This window comes from Nerophis lumbriciformis, linkage group LG22, assembly GCF_033978685.3.
Source record: "Nerophis lumbriciformis linkage group LG22, RoL_Nlum_v2.1, whole genome shotgun sequence".
NCBI classification, from domain to species: domain Eukaryota; kingdom Metazoa; phylum Chordata; class Actinopteri; order Syngnathiformes; family Syngnathidae; genus Nerophis; species Nerophis lumbriciformis.
Genome location: NC_084569.2, coordinates 42,681,430 through 42,700,260, shown reverse-complemented (window position 1 = coordinate 42,700,260; position 18,831 = coordinate 42,681,430). Strand labels below are relative to the sequence as shown.

At 39.3% G+C, this 18,831-nt stretch overlaps 1 protein-coding gene and 1 long non-coding RNA gene across 4 annotated transcripts in view; one reads left to right on the top strand and one right to left on the bottom strand.

Moving 5' to 3' along the window:
* Positions 1-1,639: 1,639 nt before the first annotated feature.
* Positions 1,640-18,831, bottom strand: part of cdc27 (cell division cycle 27) — a 32,277-nt gene continuing 15,085 nt past the window's right edge. Inside the window, exons 2-20 of one of the 2 annotated variants that reach the window (XM_061973933.2) lie at positions 18,646-18,721; positions 17,955-18,102; positions 17,584-17,709; positions 14,781-14,878; positions 14,563-14,708; positions 12,947-13,167; positions 12,771-12,870; positions 12,592-12,701; positions 12,420-12,519; positions 12,166-12,346; positions 10,412-10,584; positions 10,204-10,356; positions 10,050-10,130; positions 8,098-8,225; positions 7,916-8,033; positions 7,576-7,704; positions 5,694-5,768; positions 5,456-5,585; positions 1,640-1,899 (exon numbers count right to left, since the gene is read on the bottom strand). In XM_061973933.2, the coding sequence (XP_061829917.2) occupies positions 1,808-1,899; positions 5,456-5,585; positions 5,694-5,768; positions 7,576-7,704; positions 7,916-8,033; positions 8,098-8,225; positions 10,050-10,130; positions 10,204-10,356; positions 10,412-10,584; positions 12,166-12,346; positions 12,420-12,519; positions 12,592-12,701; positions 12,771-12,870; positions 12,947-13,167; positions 14,563-14,708; positions 14,781-14,878; positions 17,584-17,709; positions 17,955-18,102; positions 18,646-18,721 (2,385 nt within the window). In that variant the 3' untranslated portion in view covers positions 1,640-1,807. Of the gene's footprint in view, positions 1,900-5,455; positions 5,586-5,693; positions 5,769-7,575; positions 7,705-7,915; positions 8,034-8,097; positions 8,226-10,049; positions 10,131-10,203; positions 10,357-10,411; positions 10,585-12,165; positions 12,347-12,419; positions 12,520-12,591; positions 12,871-12,946; positions 13,168-14,562; positions 14,709-14,780; positions 14,879-17,583; positions 17,710-17,954; positions 18,103-18,645; positions 18,722-18,831 lie in introns of both variants that reach the window. The other variant, XM_072915728.1, reaches the window with a different exon arrangement.
* Positions 5,097-18,831, top strand: part of LOC133615384 (uncharacterized) — a 36,556-nt gene continuing 22,821 nt past the window's right edge. Inside the window, exons 1-4 of one of the 2 annotated variants that reach the window (XR_012051098.1) lie at positions 5,097-5,558; positions 12,353-12,569; positions 12,709-12,824; positions 14,566-14,699. This is a non-coding gene — a long non-coding RNA (uncharacterized lncRNA). The remainder of the gene's footprint in view (positions 5,559-12,352; positions 12,570-12,708; positions 12,825-14,565; positions 14,700-18,831) is intronic. The other variant, XR_009816706.2, reaches the window with a different exon arrangement.

The following is an 18,831-nucleotide window of genomic DNA, read 5'->3' as shown; positions in this document are numbered from 1 at the left end:
TCACTCCCCACTAGACACTTGTACTCACTGTGAATTTGCAGCTTTCACTCCCCACTAGACACTTGTACTCACTGTGAATTTGCAGCTTTCACTCCCCACTAGACACTTGTACTCACTGTGAATTTGCAGCTTTCACTCCCCACTAGACACTTGTACTCACTGTGAATTTACAGCTTTCACTCCCCACTAGACACTTGTACTCACTGTGAATTTGCAGCTTTCACTCCCCACTAGACACTTGTACTCACTGTGAATTTGCAGCTTTCACTCCCCACTAGACACTTGTACTCACTGTGAATTTGCAGCTTTCACTCCCCACTAGACAGGAGCATCTTGTTGAAGGACGTAGAAGCCTAGGAGTTTACACACTGGAGAAGAAACACAAGCTGCAGGAATGTTCCAGAAGACCTTTCTTGCTCTAATGTTGTAAATCTTCTCCACAAAATAAATCAAATGTTCAAGAAAACTTTGCAGCTGACTTTTGCATTCTGGTCACAGCTTCACTCTAATCAATCAACATCTACATCACTCTAATCAATCAACATCTACATCACTCTAATCAATCAACATCTACATCACTAATCAATCAACATCTACATCACTCCAATCAATCAACATCTACATCACTCTAATCAATCAACATCTACATCAATCTAATCAATCAACGTCTACATCATTCTAATCAATCAACAACTACATCACTAATCAATCAACATCTACATCATTCTAATCAATCAACATCTACATCACTAATCAATCAACATCTACATCACTCCAATCAATCAACATCTACATCACTAATCAATCATCTACATCACTCTAATCAATCAACATCTACATCATTCTAATCAATCAACTACATCACTCTAATCAATCAACATCTACATCACTCTAATCAATCAACATCTACATCATTCTAATCAATCAACATCTACATCATTCTAATCAATCAACATCTACATCACTAATCAATCATCTACATCACTCCAATCAATCAACATCTACATCACTCTAATCAATCATCTACATCACTAATCAATCAACATCTACATCACTCTAATCAATCAACATCTACATCATTCTAATCAATCAACATCTACATCATTCTAATCAATCAACAACTACATCACTCTAATCAATCAACATCTACATCACTCTAATCAATCAACATCTACATCACTCTAATCAATCAACATCTACATCACTCTAATCAATCATCTACATCACTCTAATCAATCAACATCTACATCATTCTAATCAATCAACATCTACATCACTCTAATCAATCAACATCTACATCATTCTAATCAATCAACATCTACATCAGTCTAATGAATAGAGTGATGTCATCAGTCTAATGAATAGAGTGATGTCATCAGTGTAATGAATAGAGTGATGTCATCAGTCTAATGAATAGAGTGATGTCATCAGTCTAATGAATAGAGTGATGTCATCAGTGTAATGAATAGAGTGATGTCATCAGTCTAATGAATAGAGTGATGTCATCAGTCTAATGAATAGAGTGATGTCATCAGTCTAGTGAATAGAGTGATGTCATCAGTCTGATGAATAGAGTGATGTCATATTTGCAGGTGATCATGGAAGATGCTAATTGTCCGAGAAGAAAGAAGAGAAGATGTTTTGGATAGAAGCTAATACGTTTATTGACTTTTTCCATAGAACATAAAAAATCCTGTGAGAGCTCGGTGACAACAGGAAGGGGCGGAGCTCGGTGACCACAGGAAGGGGCGGAGCTCAAAAGCAGCAGAGTCAGTTCCAAGTCAGAGGATGAGAGTAGGGGGCGTGGCTAAAGAGCGTCACTCTCAGCAGTATGAAGCTGCGTGTCGTCAGCGTCCGTCATGGCGCTGCTGTCCTGACTGTCGTCCGCCTCCACCGCCGCTGCAACACAGTAGTATCGCACCATGTCAGACAGTATCGCCACACATCGCACCATGTCAGACAGTATCGCCACACAGTAGTATCGCACCATGTCATAGTAGTAATGATGTCAGACTCCTGATATCACCTTGATATCACAGTGATGTCAGTCCTGATATCACAATGTGATAACACTGATATCACAATGACATAAACCTTTTTTGAAATGCTGTTTTCATGGGTTTCATGAGTTGGAAACCCAAATAATGATTTACATATGTACAAAATTGGAGGTATATATAAGTATATGTCTGACACACACACACACACACACACACACACACACACACACACACACACACACCTCCAATTTTGTCAAAAGCTGACAGTGCGTCTTATATCTGGACCAATAATGAGCCACAACAAACCTAAACTTCATTCATAAAGTTTAGGTCTCACAACTACGGTAAACAGCCGCCAAGAAGTTCTTCTTCTATGGTAAGCAGCTGCCCCTGTAGAAGAAGAAGAAGCGTGTGGTGCATGCTGGGATATATGACTGCGCGAGGCGTGACGTTTCATTTCCATTTGTGTGTTTATGTAAAGAGCTCAAGATGGCTCCTATTAAGAGACACAGAGTTTAAACTTAAGGCGATCAGTCACGCAGTACAACACGGGAATAGAACACGGGAATAGTACACGGGAATAGAACACGGGAATAGAACACGGTAATGGAACACGGGAATAGAACACGGGAATGGAACACGGGAATGGAACACGGTAATAGAACACGGGAATAGAACACGGTAATGGAACACGGGAATGGAATACGGGAATGGAACACGGGAATAGAACACGGGAATAGAACATGGTAATGGAACACGGGAATGGAATACGGGAATGGAACACGGGAATAGAACACGGTAATGGAACACGGGAATGGAATACGGTAATGGAACACGGGAATAGAACACGGGAATAGGACACGGTAATGGAACACGGGAATAGAACACGGGAATGGAACACGAGAATAGAACACGGGAATGGAACACGGGAATGGAACACAGGAATGGAACACGGGAATGGAATACGGTAATGGAACACGGGAATAGAACATGGGAATAGACCACAGTAATGGAACACGGGAATAGAACACGGGAATGGAACACGAGAATAGAACACGGGAATGGAACACGGGAATGGAACACAGGAATGGAACACGGGAATGGAACACGGGAATAGAACACGGGAATAGAACACGGTAATGGAACACGGGAATAGAACACGAGAATAGACACAGGAATGGAATACGGGAATGGAACACGGGAATGGAACACGGGAATGGAACACGGGAATAGAACACGGGAATGGAATACGGGAATAGAACACGAGAATAGAACACGAGAATGGAACATGGGAATAGAACACGGGAATAGAACACGGGAATTGAACACGGTAATGGAACACGGGAATACAACACGAGAATAGAACACGGGAATGGAATACGGGAATAGAACACGGGAATAGAACACGGTAATGGAACACGGGAATAGAACACGAGAATAGAACACGGGAATGGAATACGGGAATGGAACATGGGAATGGAACACGGGAATGGAACACGGGAATAGAACACGGGAATGGAATACGGGAATAGAACACGAGAATAGAACACGAGAATGGAACATGGGAATAGAACACGGGAATAGAACACGGGAATGGAACACGGGAATAGAACACGGGAATAGGACACGGTAATGGAACACGGGAATGGAACACGGGAATGGAACACGGTAATGGAACACGGGAATGGAATACGGGAATGGAACACGGGAATGGAACACGGGAATGGAACACGGGAATGGAACACGGGAATAGAACACGGGAATAGAACACGGGAATAGAACACGGGAATGGAACACGGGAATGGAACACGGGAATGGAACACGGGAATGGAACACGGGAATAGAACACGGTAATGGAACACGGTAATGGAACACGGGAATAGAACACGGGAATAGAACACGGGAATAGAACACGGGAATGGAACACGGGAATAGAACACGGGAATAGAACATGGGAATAGAACACGGGAATAAATTACGGGAATAGAACACGGTAATGGAACACGGGATTATAACACGGGAATAGAACACGGGATTATAACACGGGAATAGAACACAGGAATAGAGCAGCAGCAACATGTTGGAAGGTGTATTCACCCAACTGTTTAATTGGGACACTGCAGAAGAAGAAGAAGAAGAATTGTAGGGATTGGTGTATGAGGAATAAGTTCATCAAGTGAGCTTTACATGTTGTGTTGTGTTGTGTGACATTAACGTTGAGTTATTGTTATTGCTGTGCACTATTTGGAGTGTTACTATATTGTGATTGCACATTTAGTGTAACAGTATCAGACTGTTTTTGACATGTTTATTGAATCAGGGAAAAGTTGTCCTCCACTACGTGATAGAAATGTTACACCTTGCTGTTGTTAAAAGATAAACAAAACATCAGTCACTGACTTTACCTCGAGGAAAATAATAAAACAGCTGTTTATTCATTTTGGGAGTGAACAGAGTTGTCACAACGCTGGTTTGTGATCTATTAATAAAGTCTGACTGACTGTTTTGTTGACATTCCCTTTTGTGCAGCTCCATCTCATGGATGCATTACAATACACTACACTTTTCACCACTACTGTGTGTATATATACCGTATATATATATATATATATATACATGTATATATATATATATATATGTATGTGTGGGAAAAAAATCACAAGACTATTTCATCTCTACAGGCCTGTGATTTTTTTCCCACACATACATATATTGCGCTCTACTACGGTATCGAGCACTATTTTTTGGATAACCTTATTAAGACATATATATATATATATATATATATATATATATATATATATATATATATATATATATATATATATATATATATATATAATGTATGAATGTATGTACAGTAGAGGCCAAAAGTTTGGACACATCTTCTCCTCATTCAATGTGTTTTCTTTATGTTCATGACTATTGACATTGTAGATTGTCACATCAAATCTATGAATGAACACATGAGGAGTTATGTACTTAACACAAACTATGAATGAACACGTGGAGTTATGTACTTCACAAAAAAGGGTGAAATAAGTGAAAACATGTTTTATATTCTAGTTTTTTCAAAATAGCCACCCTTTGCTCTGATTACTGCCTTGCACACTCTTGGCATTCTCTCCATGAGCTTCAAGAGGTAGTCACCTGAACAGGTTTTCACTTCACAGGTGTCATAGTTTTGATGTCTTCACCACAGTGATATCACCTCGTTATGATCCCATATCTTTAATACCACAGTGATATCACCTCGTTATGATTCCATTACTTTAATACCACAGTGATATCACCTCGTTATGATTCCATAACTTTAATACCGCAGTGATATCACCTCGTTATGATTCCATAACTTTAATACCACAGTGATATCACCTCGTTATGATTCCATTACTTTAATACCACAGTGATGTCATGTTGTTACTATGATGATATCACTTTGTGTGTGTGTGTACCTTCGTCTTCTGGCAAATATCGTTTATCAATGGCTTCTTTTATCTGATTATTTGCTCCTTTAGGATCCAGGTCCATGGCCCAGCTGAAGTTCATGAGCGCCAGGTGAGTCTGTCCCAGCTTCTTGTACACCTGACACACACACACACACACACACACACACACACACACACACGTACGTACACACACGTGATGTGGTGGCCAATGGTTGAAGGCTGGACATGAGAGGAGGTTTCTTACCTTTCCAATGAGGAAGTAGACCAGAGACTCTTTGGGAACAATCTGCTTCAACTCCTCCAGCTCCTGAAGAGCTGCCTGCATGAGAAGAGAAGTTGACTTAGTTTATTGCTTTGTGTGCTGCTCCTCTCTCTCGCTGGCAGAAGAGCTCCTGGAGATGATACCAGGTCTGCACCCTGATCACGGGATGGGCTCAGGGCCGATAGTTGACGCCCTCAAGCGATTAACTGATACTGAGCCCAGCTTTGTTCACGCGTGGAAGATCATTCTTCTTGCTACTTGCATGAATGTCTTGCCAAAACACACACTTGCATTCAATCAACATGCTCTTACTACTTTTGTGTGTGTTGATGAATGCTAAGTGTTTGGACAAAGTCTTTTTGTTCACTTTTACAAATAAAGGGGACCATAAAAAACGGCATTATTGTCTTTATTTCAACAAAACATCTTAGGGTACATGAAACATGTTTATTATTGTCATTAAATAAAATGGCCAAAGTGCCAACTAAGCTACTGTAGCATAGTGACTGAACAGTAGCTTTAAACTTAACAGCCAGCGGCTTTCACCACAGTGAACAAGTAGAAGCTCCATCCATCAAGCATGAGGTTAGAAACCTGACCTAACGAAAACTGCTTTGACATAGTAACGATTAACTAATCACTCTCTAAGAATAAACAACTCATTACGTTACTATTTACAAAAATATTTATCCGCGTACTCTCAACACTCGTTATCTATCCATAAAATACTGAGCAGCATTGAGCACTTTGCACATTTTTTAAGGTACCAGTTCATACCGTATACTGCCATTTGCACTAAAAATTGTGCGGTATCAGTTTTGGTCCATATCGCCCAGCCCTACTCAGGATTAACTTCCAAGCCAAGGCAGAGGGTGGTTGCTGCGTCCATAAGCACTGAGTATGGTCTCTCACTACTTTGGACTAGGTTCCAAGCTCGGGTGGTTGCTGTGACTACAAACACTGAGTATGGTCTCTCACTACTTTGGACTAGGTTCCAAGCTCGGGTGGTTGCTGTGTCTACAAACACTGAGTATGGTCTCTCACTGTACTCTGGAGTAAGTTCCAAGCTTGGGTGGTTGCTGTGTCTACAAACACTGAGTATGGTCTCTCACTACTTTGGACTAGGTTCCAAGCTCGGGTGGTTGCTGTGTCTACAAACACTGAGTATGGTCTCTCACTGTACTCTGGAGTAAGTTCCAAGCTCAGGTGGTTGCTGTGACTACAAACACTGAGTATGGTCTCTCACTACTTTGGACTAGGTTCCAAGCTCGGGTGGTTGCTGTGTCTACAAACACTGAGTATAGTCTCTCACTAGTCACTGTACTCTGGAGTAAGTTTCAAGCTTGAGTGGTTGCTGTGACTACAAACACTGAGTATGGTCTCTCACTGTACTCTAGAGTAGGTTCCAAGCTTGGGTGGTTGCTGTGTCTACAAACACTGATTTTGGTCTCTCCCTGTACTCTAGAGTAGGTTCCAAGCTTGGATGGTTGCTCTGTCTACAAACACTGATTTTGGTCTCTCCCTGTACTCTGGAGTAGGTTCCAAGCTTGATGGTTTCTGTGTCTACAAACACTGAGTATGGTCTCTCACTACTTTGTGGAGTAGTTTCCAAGCTTGGTGGTTGCAGCATGAATGAAGATGTTAACAGAAGCCTGCCTCACCAATAGAGAAGCACCGGTGTAGCTTTCTGCTCAATCTTGCTACCGCCTCACTTTCTTCTTTCAGAACCACTTCTGCTGCTTGTGTTGGACTTTGTTTCACCAAAGTTTTTGTGAACTACTGCCAGATGACACGTGGCCAGCTCAGCTGCTGACTTTATTTTTGATTTCCTAGGACAATTCAGCCAGACGTCCAAGGAGCTTACCTTGTATTTGTCATTGGCGAACAGGATCGACGCTCGATGGAACTTGCACAAGGGATTCTTTGGGTCGATCCCGATGGCTTTGTTCAGGGTCTCTAAGGCCGCGTCTGACTTCTTCAATGCATGCTGCACCTGCACGCAGTTTAGAGCTTTTACTTTACATCACTTCATGTGCTTCCTAACACTGAAACAAGATGATGTCATTATGTACAATGCTACACATATTTATATATAGCCCCAGGGTGACCCAACACACACACACACACACACACACACACACACACACACACACACACACACACACACACACACACACACACACACACACACACACACAACGTACCACTCCGATGTGACAGAGCAGCACGGAGCTCTGAGGGTTAATGCTCAGAGCCTTCCTAAAGTGGATTTCTGCCAAGTTGAACTTCTCCTGTTTGAAGTAGATCATCCCCAGACCGTACCTGCACAAACCCAGACAGGTGACGCTGACAAAGCATTATTGCAGAAGTTGCTGCGTGTGCGTACCAAGCGTTGTAGTGTCTGTTGCTGACTCGGATGGCGTTGCGGAAGCAAGCGAGGGCTCTCTCCAACTCCTCGGTCATCACAAACTCGTGACCCAGTAGAGTATAGGCGTAGGCGAAGCCCGGGTCCACCTGATGAAAGGTCAGGTGATGTAATGATATTTAAATGTTTGCTTTAGGAAATAGAGACTGGCTAAGAATGTGTCAAATGAAGTCAGACTTCAGATGTATTACTAGCAACAAGTGTTTCCAGGTGCTGATGTTCTTAAAGTGACACACATCACAGTCAAGCAAGCTTGGTCCTCTGCAGTGGACATCTTTATGAGTCATGTCTAAGGCTGAAACGACGCGTCGACGTAGTCGACGTCATCGGTTACGTAAATACGTCGACGCCGTTTTTGTGCGTCAGCGCGTCGCATATTTACGTCACACTACTGTCATGGCGGAGCGCAAAGCAGACGATGTGAGCGAGGGGAAAAAAGCACGCCAAAAGTCGTCAAAAGTGTGGGAGTATTTCAGTAAACGGCCTAATAATGTTGTTGTATGCACACTGTGTCGAGCGGAAATGGCCTATCATAGCAGCACAACGGCTATGAACGAACATTTGAAAAGAAAACCCCCGACAGCGTTCTTGCCATCACCATCAAGTCATTCGTCCGCGTGCGTATACGTTGTCATCATTACACAAAAACATGAATGTGTCATTTGTATCTGCGTTGTGAATTCATAAACTAAAGCACCGTTTCGCTCTGAGAGGCGCGTTTGGCGTGCCTGTTCAGTGTTTACAAAGACACGCTCCTCTTTAACGCTGTGGAGAGGCGGCGGCGGCGAGCGAGCGGCGAGGCGGGGCGCGCCGGGAGCGACGCCGCAAGAGACAGGGGACGACGAGCGAGCGAGGAAGAGGAGCTGAAAAGCGAGGAAAGAAAGAGAAAAGAGTTGGAAGAGAAAAGACTTTGTGTAAAATTAAAAGATTGTAAACCTGGCAAAGCCGTCTGGCGTTCAGTCTGTCGGTCCTGAAAGAACCCCACGGCACAAGACGTGTCACAAACGCTAACGTTAATTAGTTGTGCAAATACCTTTTACAACATTAACAGTTACAAACCAACAATTAACTTTCACTTTAATCATACTATCATTGTAGTGTTATTAAGCAAAATAAGCAATACTTTTACTTTTGTTGAAAAGTTTACACTGTACACTTTTTTGTATTGGATGTTTAGCTTTATTTTTGCACATTTTAGCAAATAAGCAATACTTTTACTTTTGTTGAAATGTTTACACTTGTTACAGAATATTTCCGTTTTGCACTTTTTTGTATTGGATGTTTATCTTTATTTTTGCACATTTTAAAGCAAAATAAGCAATACTTTTACTTTTGAAATGCTTATACTATTCCAGAATATTAAGATTTGCACTGGATGTTTACTTTTATATTTGCACATTAAAAAGCAAATAAGCTACTTTTAATTTTGTTAAATGTTAAAAGTTTTAAATGTTTACATTGTTACAGAATATTTTGTCATGTTGTTGTCAATGTTGACTGAGTGGCCATACTTTTTTTTTTGTAAATAAAAGCCATGGCTTTTGAAAAAACTGGCCTACATTTATTTTTTCCTCTTCATTTTAAATAAAAAAAATAATCGGTAAAAGGAAAAATAATCTATAGATTAACCGATTAATCGAAAAAAATAATCTATAGATTAATCGATAGAAAAATAATCGTTAGCTGCAGCCCTAGTCATGTCATGTCAATATTTCACTTCTTGGTCTCACATCAAGGATGTGTTCTCATATTCCAGTGTGCAGTTTTTATCTGCTCAGTCATCAGAGAGAACCCAACATACAACATGTGTGCATACTTCGCTCTGCAAGGCATCATGGGAAATGTTGTTTGACACAGTCACGTATATTTACAAGAAGCTTCCATCCCTAGTAAGCAGGGCGAGAAGAGCTCACCTGGATGGCTCTCTGAAAGAACTTGATGGCGATGTCATGCTCCCTCTGCAGGCTGAAACAGTTCCCTGCGACACACCAGGCCTGCACGGACACACGTCACATAGGACCCCAGCTGAAGGGAGACCGTTACAGGCAGGACAAGAGTTTCTCTGACCTCAGGACAGTTCTTGTCCATGTCGGTCAGGTCTTTGGACAAGGCAGACAGAGCAACATCCTTCTGCAGGTGCCACAGGGTGGTGGAGTAGATCTCCATGCCCTCCACTCTGTACGACTCGATCCTGCGAACCTCAGCGAACAGACGCTCCGCCTGCAAGGAGAAGCTCAGCAGGTGTGTGGAGGACGCCGCCTGACCGCTGTCTTACCTGCGTGTACTCGGCCAGCTCGAAGTAGGCCATGCCGATGTGGGTGAGCACCCAGCCGGTGTTATAGTGCTGCGGCGGGAGGGCGGTCAGGATGTTGACGGCTTCTCGACAGTTGTACGAGCACAAGGCCTGGTAGCCACGCCCCAGCTCCCGAAGCAACACCATCACGCTGTCTGGGGACGAAGGAAATGCACCGCTCTCAACAAAACACTGGAACCTTCCTCTGACCTCCATTTTCAAGAAGGGCCTGTGGTCCCATGTCATTCTCAACTTCTAGAAGTGGAGCAACACTGCAACAACACTGGAACAGTAACACTGCTAACTAACTGTAGCAGTAATTAGTAACTAACAGTAGCTGTACTAACAATTTTAACAATAACTGTACTAACTGTAGTAGTAAAAGTACTAACTGTAGTAGTAATTAGTAACTGTACTAGTAACTGTACTAAGAATTTTAACAATAACTGTACTAACATTAACTGTACTAACTGTAGTAGTAACTGTGCTAACTGTAGTAGTAAAAGTACTAACTGTAGTAGTAATTAGTAACTACTAGTAACTGTAACAGTACTAACAATTTTAACAGTAACTGTACTAACTAGTAACTGTACTAACTGTAGTAGTAACAGTACTAACTGTAACATTAACTGTACTAACTGTAGTAGTAAAAGTACTAACTGTAGTAGTAATTAGTAACTGTAACAGTAGCTGTACTAACAATTTTAACAGTGACTGTACTAACAGTAACAGTACTAACTGTATAGTAACTGTACTAAATGTAGTAGTAACAGTACTAACTGTAGTAGTAACTAGTAACAGTACTAACTGTAACATTAACTACTAACTGGTAGTAACTATAGTAACTGTAGTAACTAACAGTAAATGTACTAACTAGTAGTAGTAACTGTAACAGTAACTAGTAACTGTTACAGCAACTGTAGTAACTAACAGTACCAGCGGTAGTAGTAACAGTAACTGTACTAACGGTAGTAGTAACAGTAACTGTACTAACGGTAGTAGTAACAGTAACTGTACTAGTAACTAACAGTAGCTGTACTAACAATTTTAACAGTGACTGTACTAACAGTAACAGTACTAAATGTATAGTAACTGTACTAAATGTAGTAGTAACAGTACTAACTAGTAGTAACTAGTAACAGTACTAACTGTAACATTAACTACGAACTGGTAGTAACTATAGTAACTGTAGTAACTAACCGTAAATGTACTAACTAGTAGTAGTAACTGTAACAGTAACAGTAGTAACTGTTACAGCAACTGTAGTAACTAACAGTACCAGCGGTAGTAGTAACAGTAACTGTACTAACGGTAGTAGTAACTGTTACAATAACTAGTAACTGTTACAGTAACTGTAGTAGTAACTAACAGTAACTGTACTAACGGTAGTAGTAACTGTTACAATAACTAGTAACTGTTACAGTAACTGTAGTAGTAACTAACAGTAATAGTAGTAACTACTAACTAACAGTAACTGTAGTAGTGACTAACAGTAATTGTACTAAGTGTAGTAGTAACTGTAACAGTAACTGGAGCAGTGCTAGTATTTCCCATCACTTGAAGTTTTTCCTTGCCCTGATGTGGGATCTGTGCTTGTGTCTTGTGCAGCCCTTTGAGACACTGCTGATTTAGGGCTATAGATTGATTGTATTGTGATGTCAAATGGCCTATATGGTCAAAGACATGTATGGCGGAGGAATGTTCTGGTAGCAGCTCCCAGGGCGCTCAGTACTTACCTGCTGCAGCTCTCTGGTACTGGGGCATCTTGGTGTCAGCCAGACTCAGACTGGGGTCCAGTCGGAGGATGTCAAGGCTGTCATTCAGGTTGCTGCTGTTTGGGGTCTTGGTGGGTTTACATTTGCTTTTCCTGTTTGGAATCTTGGTGAGGGACTTCATCTTTAACTTCTTACTATTCTCCTGCAGGGACAAAGACGCTGGCCAGGCTGGAGGACTGAGGAGGATCTCAAGGACAGTGTTTGTGTGGTGGTACCTTGGCAGTGGAGCTGGCACTAGTGAACAGCCTGGAGCTTCTTCTGGGCTGAACATTTGGAGGACCAGACATACTGGGACTGAGCACCTGAGGTGAAGCACTGAGGGGAAGGAGGAAGAGGACAACCTTACAGAGCCGAAGCTAGGGCAGGTAAGAGGAAAGCTGGAGTTACCTGGTGTGAGGAGCGGATGTCTGGGATGGGTTTAACGGTATGGGGAGAACATCCCGACTATTCCCGCTCTGACTGAAGACGGTCTTTGACTGTGTGATCCTGGACACACACTGACAGACAGCAGGAAGGACGTCAGCTATGAGAAGCCGCCTGGAATGGAAGCACTTTCCCACCACTACCTTTTTGCTGGGAGCGCTGGATTGCGTTTCCATGCTGGATGAATAATTCTGGAGGTATGTGGGTTCTCCAGGGCTGGGCTCCAAGGGCAAGACACCAAAGCTAAGCGCGCACACACACACACACACACACTGTGTGAAGGAAAGTACACACTCAACACACTCTGGATCCAACTCACCTCGGCGTGAGCGGACTGAGAGCAGCCGGTCCTCCCAGTAAACTCCTCCCACTTTTAGATTTGTTCTGTTTAGCCAATAAGGTGCCAGCTGATGCTAAGGAAACCGCGTTGCCCAATAGGGAGTTTGTCTCCGGGGAGATGAGGGAGGAGTCGATGTAGGAAAGCGACAAATCAGAGGTCTGTTTTGCATTGGATGATTCTAAGTTCAAACGATTTAACTCCTGAAGAAGAAACAAGTACAAAGACAATAAACAACTGATCATATACAGTGTACTGTATATATATATATATATATATATATATATATATATATATATATATATATACTGTATATATATATATGTATATATATATATATATATATATATATATATATATATATATATATACACACACACACAGAGTGAAAATCATTCGTTCTAAAGCATTGTAATAGACTCAGTCCATGGTCATTTGATACAGGAGTTACTATTAAGGAGTTGTTTCTTTCACCTCAACTCCTTAAAAATCCTGGGGTGTGTTTGTGAGGAATAGTCTTATGGTCTTGATGCTGGTGGCCATATTCAACACTTGAAATAAATACTCCAAGTTATGTACAACATGTGTTCAATCTACCGTAGGTGTTCTATTGTTTTTCCATTTTTGAAATATCCATGATCATTTCGGCTTATTATTTTTGAATCACCCTGTGTGTGTGTGTGTATATATATATATATATATATATATATATATATATATATATAAAACATATAATATATATATATATATATATGTATATATATATATATATATACGCACACACACATATATATATATACATATATACACACATATACATATATACACATATAAAAAGAGCTTTACTCTAAAGATGTTTTATTGATATTAAATATATTTATGATTGTGATAATAAATGTTTATGATTGTGATATTAAATATGTTTATAATTGTGATAGTAAATATGTTTATGATTGTGCTAATATGTTTGATTGTGATAATAAATATGTTTATGATTATGATATTAAATATGTGTATCACTGTTATATTAAATATGTTTATGATTGTGGTAATAAAAATCTATATTATTGTGATAATAAATATGTTTGATTGTGATAATAAATATGTTTATGATTGTGATAATAAATGTTTATGATTGTAATAATAAATATGTTTATGATTGTGATATTATATATATTTATGATTGTAATATTAAGAGTTTATAATTGTGATATTAAATATGTTAATAATTGTGATAATAAATGTGTTTATGATTGTGATAATAAATACGTTTATGATTGTGATAATAAATGTTTATGACTGATAGTAAATATGTTATGATTGTGATATTAAATATGTCCATGATTGTGGTATTAAAAATGTTTAGGATTGTAATAATAAATATGTTTATGATTGTGATAAATGTTTATGATTGTGATAAAAAGTTTATGATTGTAATAATAAATATGTTTATGATTGTAATAAATATGTTTATGATTGTGATAATAAATATGTTTATGATTGTGATAATAAAAATGTTTATGATTGTGATAATAAATATGTTTATGATAATAAATGTGTTTATGATTGTGATGATAAATGTGTTTCTGATTGTGTACCAGTGTGTGCTGTGGCGTCTCCATGAAGGCGGTCTCCATGCGATGCGAGGAGTTCTGTGCCGGACTCACAGATGTTGGGGGCGGGACTATTGAAGGGTGCTGCAAGGAGGACAGTCTGAAGACCTGATCTGGATCAGGTTTGTCACCTGCAACAACACACATGGCCTCAGTGAGAGTCACAGCTCAGGTGTGGAGGGAGGGAGGGAGGGAGGCGTTACCTAGGAGACAGAGGTTCTGGAAAGGCGACCACAGGAACGGATTGAGGGACAAACTTTTCTGGAAGCACTCTGCACCTTTAGCAGCTCGATCTGTCTTGCTGTTACAATGGAAAGTAAATTGTCAGTCATTCAGCAAGTCATCTCAATCCAATCTCACCAGTAAATGTCCATCTCACCAGTAAATGTCCATCTCACTAGTAAATGTCCATCTCACCAGTAAATGTCCTTACTACCAGTAAATATCCTTACTACCAGTAAATATCCTTTTAATGAGTAAATTTACATATTACCAGTAAATATCCTTTTTACCAGTAAATGTAATTACCTTTAAATGTCCATATTACCAGTAAATGTCCTTGTTGCCAGTAAATATCCTTTTTACCAGTAAATGTAAATATCACCAGTAAATATCCTTATGAGTAATAAATATTACCTGTAAATGTCCTTGTTGCCAGTAAATTTAAATATTACCAGTAAATGTCCATATTGCCAGTAAATGTCCATATTGCCAGTAAATATCCTTTTTACCAGTAAATGTAAATATCACCAGTAAATATCCTTATGAGTAATAAATATTACCTGTAAATGTCCATATTACCAGTAAATGTACATATTACCTGTAAATGTACATATTACCTGTAAATGTACATATTACCAGTAAATGTTTAGATTATTACCAGTACATGTCCATATTACCAGTACATGTCCATATTACCAGTACATGTCCATATTACCAGGAAATGTAAATATTACCTGTAAATATTTATATTACCAGTAAATGTACATATTACCAGTAAATGTCCTTATAACCAGTACATGTCCTTATAACCAGTAAATGTCCTGATAACCAGTACATGTCCATATTACCAGTACATGTCCATATTACCAGTACATGTCCATATTACCAGTACATGTCCATATTACCAGTAAATGTCCATATTCCCAGTAAATATCCTTATAACCAGTAAAAGTCCTTATAACCAGTAAATGTACATATTACTAGTAAATGTACATATTACCAGTAAATGTCCATATTACCAGTAAATGTTCATATTACCAGTAAATGTACATATTACCAGTAAATGTCCATATTACCAGTAAATGTACATATTTCCAGTAAATATTATTTTTACCAGTAAATGTCCTTATAACCAGTAAATATCTTTATTACCAGTAAATGTCCATATTACCAGGAAATGTAAATATTACCTGTAAATATTTATATTACCAGTAAATGTACATATTACCAGTAAATGTCCTTATAACCAGTACATGTCCTTATAACCAGTAAATGTTCTGATAACCAGTACATGTCCATATTACCAGTACATGTCCATATTCCCAGTAAATGTCCATATTCCCAGTAAATATCCTTATAACCAGTAAAAGTCCTTATAACCAGTAAATGTCCATATTACTAGTAAATGTCCTTATAACCAGTAAAAGTCCTTATAACCAGTAAATGTCCATATTACTAGTAAATGTCCTTATAACCAGTAAATGTACATATTACTAGTAAATGTACATATTACCAGTAAATGTCCATATTACCAGTAAATGTACATATTACTAGTAAATGTCCATATTACCAGTAAATGTCCATATTACCAGTAAATGTAGATATTACCAGTAAATGTCCATATTACCAGTAAATGTACATATTACCAGTAAATGTACATATTTCCAGTAAATATTATTTTTACCAGTAAATGTCCTTATAACCAGTAAATATCTTTATTACCAGTAAATGTACATATTACCAGTAAATGTACATATTACCAGTAAATGTCCTTATAACCAGTAAATGTACATATTACCAGTAAATGTCCTTATAACCAGTAAATATCCTTACTACCAGTAAATGTACATATTACCAGTAAATGTACATATTACCAGTAAATGTACATATTACCAGTAAATATCCTTACTACCAGTAAATGTACATATTACCAGTAAATGTACATATTACCAGTAAATATCCTTACTACCAGTAAATGTACATATTACCAGTAAATGTACATATTACCAGTAAATATCCTTACTACCAGTAAATGTAGATATTACCAGTAAATATCCTTACTACCAGTAAATGTACATATTACCAGTAAATGTACATATTACCAGTAAATGTAGATATTACCAGTAAATATCCTTACTACCAGTAAATGTAGATATTACCAGTAAATATCCTTACTACCACTAAATGTAGATATTACCAGTAAATGTAGATATTACCAGTAAATATCCTTACTACCAGTAAATGTAGATATTACCAGTAAATGTAGATATTACCAGTAAATGTAGATATTACCAGTAAATATCCTTACTACCAGTAAATGTACATATTACCAGTAAATGTTCATATTACCAGTAAATGTTCATATTACCAGTAAATGTCCATATTACCAGTAAATGTCCATATTACCAGTAAATGTCCATATTACCAGTAAATGTACATATTACCAGTAAATGTACATATTTCCAGTAAATATTATTTTTACCAGTAAATGTCCTTATAACCAGTAAATATCTTTATTACCAGTAAATGTACATATTACCAGTAAATGTACATATTACCAGTAAATGTTAATATTACCAGTAAATATCCTTACTACCAGTAAATGTACATATTACCAGTAAATGTAGATATTACCAGTAAATGTAGATATTACCAGTAAATGTAGATATTACCAGTAAATATCCTTACTACCAGTAAATGTAGATATTACCAGTAAATATCCTTACTACCAGCATAGGTCCACATTACCAGTAAATGTAGATATTACCAGTAAATATCTCTTACCAGTAAATGTGTCCCAGCAAGGACAGTGTGAAGGAGGCGGAGTCTCCAAACTCTGTGACGAGGTCATCTTGACTCTTTTGTTTGTTCAGGACTCCACCGATCAGAACCTGCTCCCCTTCTGCCAACCTGACACACAAAGAGGGCGTCACACAAGGGTGGTGGCGTCACACAAGGGTGGTGGCGTCACACAAGGGTGGTGGCGTCACACAAGGGTGGTGGCGTCACACACGGGTGGTGGCGTCACACAAGGGTGGTGGCGTCACACAAGGGTGGTGGCGTCACACAAGGGTGGTGGCGTCACACACGGGTGGTGGCGTCACACAAGGGTGGTGGCGTCACACAAGGCTGGAATTCACACTTTGGCTACTTACTTGCTGAGCTCCACGCAGCACTTGGCCAACAGGAATCGAACCTGCGGCGTGGTTGAACTGTGAGCCTTCAGCAGCCGGTACGCCTTGTAAGCTTTCCCCGATTGGTAGTAACATGTCGCCAAAAGGTAGAGCGCCTCCTCCGACCTCACTGACACACACAAAATTATAAACACTTTAATGAGTGAGTCACACACACACACACACACACACACACACACACACACACACACACACACACACACACACACACACACACACACACACACACACACACACACACACACACACACACACACACACACACAGAGAGGATGTAGTACTATACATAGCATGCATAAAATACTGGTAAAGTAGTTGTATTTCCCACACTCGCCTGTAGGCTTCCCTTTTAGATGCTGGAGTAAGTTTTTTGTGCTTCTGCCTTTTTTAAACACTTTGCAGCAATTGTTCCACGCCTGTTGCCATTAAACCAAACCAGTGAAAACTTTTCCTTTCTTTGGAAGAAAAGTCCGGCTCTCATTAGCGTTAGCCATGTTTTGCTATGTGAGCCGCTAAGGAAGCAAGGGGGCGAGGGAGGTCTACACTAGCTCCCCGTAGCAAGAGGAGAAAATAATAATACGGATTTTTTACTTTTTGAAATCAACTGCAAGAAAATAGTCAAGTGTGGATAACATGGATGTAACATCTTTACCTTCAGCATAGAGTCTCTCAGCAAGGAAAACTGCATCCAGGTAAGCATAATGGTTCAGTGCTTGCCACACTGCAGCCTGCAAACACAAGACTCATTCATCACAACTCTCATGTTGTCATAGGTCACTCATGTAGGGCTGGGCCATATGGACGAATAAGTATATCTTGATATATGTTTACTTAAACT